General features: G+C 33.7%; 1 protein-coding gene across 3 annotated transcripts in view; it reads left to right on the forward strand.

Annotated features, from left to right (window-relative positions):
- The first annotated feature begins 934 nt into the window (after nucleotides 1–934).
- The window catches only part of LOC108565519 (hexokinase type 2), a 12721-nt gene continuing 10142 nt past the window's right edge, over nucleotides 935–3513 (forward strand). For 2 of the 3 annotated variants that reach the window (XM_017925028.1, XM_017925026.1), the window contains exon 1: nucleotides 2409–2566. In XM_017925028.1, the coding sequence (XP_017780517.1) occupies nucleotides 2492–2566 (75 nt within the window). In that variant the 5' untranslated portion in view covers nucleotides 2409–2491. Of the gene's footprint in view, nucleotides 1156–2408; nucleotides 2567–3513 lie in introns of those variants that run through there. The other variant, XM_017925030.1, reaches the window with a different exon arrangement.

Genomic DNA, 3513 nt, shown 5'->3' on the forward strand with positions numbered 1-3513 from the left:
CATTGGAAAGGTAAGATATTCAGCTTTCATACGAGTGGTCGATGATGTAATTATCTTAAGGGGTTGTCCAGAAAAAATAATAAAAACTACTAAAAAAACGTTCTGCAGCTAATAGCAGGCAACTGGATGATAGAACTAAGATGTATGTAGGCTTGTTTGAAAGGTGAGTTATTCAGTTTTCATACTGGTGGTCGATGATGTAATTATCTTAAGGGGTTGTCGAGAAAAACTGTAAAAACGTGTAATTTACAAGTATTTGATTACTAACAACTACATTCAAATTATTTTTCAATTTAATTCAAATAATATTCTCTTACGCTATTTGCCAAAATACATAGAGATCATGTATTATTTCGTTCTACTTATATATAAGCTTTTAACCACTTTTAACTAAATTGTATATTTTTGCCATCTATTAGCGCTACTGATCAAGCTTGTAGTTCGAAAGTGACATCTTGCGTTCATTTGTTGTAACTATTTAAAAATTCAAATTATTTGCGTGCATTAAAAAAAAAAAAACAATGGCGATTAGAAACAATCGAAGTAACTTAGAAAACAATTGGTAGTTTGATTATTGTAACTATGGAAACTTTTAATCATAAATCACATATATCAAGAAAACTGAATAATTGGTGTTACCACAAATGCATAAATTGCTCTGGAATGTGATTAATCTGGAATTCGCGTGAATGCAAAAATAAAAATGTCAAGAGTGTAAATATATAATTAGGTGTGTGAATAATAATAATAGTCGATTGTTTTGGACCGTTATCAAAACTTCTATTTGTTTTCTGCGCGAATTTTATCAGGCGTATGGTTTTTTTTTTATGTCGGCTTTATTATGGTGAAACAATGGGGACATTATCGGAGCCCGACTAATCTAAGGTGGGTAAAATATAAGATCGAAGGATGATCTCGTCTAAAGTCGATTCGACGTTCGAACGAGTTGGGATCGCTCCAGTTTTTAATCGTCGAGGTGACGTTCTAATTGGCGATTCATCCAAAACATAAGAAAAAAGAGAAGAAGTAGATACTAAACGAGGAGATACAGATTTAGACGCGATTTCGACGGATCCAGAGTGCCACACACACACACACATCTCAGACGCGCAGTAAACAAAACAAAAAAGAAACATCAGAATCATGGACCCACAGGTAAGTCGACTACTTTGATCAACTAACATCACCTCATTTCTAAATGACAATTTTTGACTTAACCATGTTACGTCATGTGTTTTCTACGTTTTCACAACGAAAAATCTGTATCATCGCAGTAAACAACATTTAATTTACGTCTTTCAATCGTAAACGCGAATCAAATAACAGAAAACATTAAACAAATGCATATCACATTTTACTAGAAAACAAATTTTAATCAAAAAAAAAATACGTTTCCATGGTTAAGACTTAAGAAGAATAAAACAATATGTGTGTGTGTAACAGCCGTCAATGTCAAATTTGAAAACGTCAAAAGACTCAATGAAACTTTCATTTTTTCCGCCAACTTGATTACAAGTACGAATGACTAAGTCGAATTGTTTTACTGACTTAAGTATATTAAAATGTTTATTCTTCGATTGGATTCAGTGCGATCGTTGAAAATATAATTTAGAGTAATTGAGGAAACGACGATAAAGACTATCAAAACGGTTCCCTTTCCGATTGCACAACATTTCGTGTTACAGCGGGCGCAACTTTTCCCCGAGATTAGATAATGTAGTAGTTCGTTGATGGATGATTTGATGGGTGCAAGGCGCGAACGAACTAAAGCGTTCTCCGTCTGTACAGTAGCTTTATCAAGTAGATAAACCGTTGTTTTTTTTTTCGTATAAAATTTGTTGATTCAATTAAGAAACATACGCATTAAATTAAGAGGTTAACATATTTCATTAATGATGTTGCTATAGTAATCATTTGAAAATAACAATTTATAGGTGGTCGTTAAAAAACGATTTTACTTTCACCCAGACATTAATAGCTCAAGCGATAATAATGTTATTTACAATGTTCACCTTGAGCTTGCAAGTCTTGTACAAGTACTCGTTGGTTATTTATCGTACGACATTCTATGGTAGTCATGGAAATCGAATGTTTATCACATTTCAAACTATGGTAGTCATGGAAACAGTTAACAAATGCAAAATTTGTAGCAACTAAATGCTAATTGAAAAAAAAAAAAAGATTTTTTGTTAGTCTTCATTTGATGAGTTACGCAATCGATTATGGTAATGCGTAAATTGATGGCAATTGATGGATGGAAACGTGGTGGCGCGCGCTCGAGATGCACGCTCTCTCCAGAGAGAGGACAGATAAATAAGGATAATTTTGTCGTCGTCTGAGATAAATTGAACTGATTGGAGTTGTCGCGGCTTTAGGCGAGTGTGTGTGTGGTGGGGACCAATAAATACGGTCCAAATCTGGCTTACTGGATTTAGTGCTGCTGCAACTGTGAGTCTTGTAACGTACACAAGTGTTTGTTTGACCATCGAGGATGAGGCAAAAACAGGAAATCCGCTTCTGCGATCTGCAGCAACCACTCGACGATGAATACGAGATCTCCAATGAGGTAATCGTCGAAATAAATTACCAATAGTTGTAGTAGTAGTCATGACATCTTCGGTTGTTGCAATTGTTTCCCTTTTTGTTTGTTGTCAAATCATTTGTTACTGTTACTGTCAGTGTCAAAATTCGCTGTTGTTGAGGGTTGTTCCCGATGTGCACGAAGTGTAAAGGTTGCGGGCCGAAGTGCGGATGCGGCGGGCAACTGGTCCAGAGATGCAGAGTGCACGGAATTATACCGACGATTGCGGTAACGAGTTTCAATCAATTTCCCATTCAAAAAATTGAAATTAGAGTTCATTCAAGGTCACGCTCATTTCGTAGAGATGAGTGAACAAAATAGCAACGCTGCACCGACCCACTCTCTGTCATTTTTATTATTGTTTATTAATGTTCTTTTGTCCGTGATCTGAAACATTTGCAAGGTTGTTTCCGCTTCCCGTAGATATTATCTTTTTGTTGTTTTTTTTTTTGTTATGTTGCTCATTAATTTTACGTTCTTTTTTTTTTTCTTCAAATAAATTTAGAGGATAATGACATTTTCAATGACAGCTTTAATTGGGGATTTACGGAAACGCGCAGCTTACGTGATAATAACCGCACAACCAACAACTCCATTAACTTTTATGTTATATCAAATAGATTATAATTATTTATTTATTTTTTATAATTGATCATTAATATTTATATATAACATTACGGTAAACTTCTTCAAATTTAAATCATGAAAAACAATTGTAAAAAAAGCATTTTTTCACATTTTAGTGATTATAATAGATAGAATTAATCCAAAATATGCATATGAAAGCTGAATGTTTGAGGAATTTAGCAAGTATTGATATATTTCTGTGGTTTAATCCTTATGGCTATAATGTGCGTTCAAATTTGAAAAAAATTAAAAAAAGTAGTATTTTCACATTTCATTGATTTACTCGAAAACTATAATAGATAGAA

The sequence above is a fragment of the Nicrophorus vespilloides genome, unplaced genomic scaffold (assembly GCF_001412225.1).
Source record: "Nicrophorus vespilloides isolate i.1.1-1 unplaced genomic scaffold, Nicve_v1.0, whole genome shotgun sequence".
NCBI classification, from domain to species: Eukaryota; Metazoa; Arthropoda; class Insecta; order Coleoptera; family Silphidae; genus Nicrophorus; species Nicrophorus vespilloides.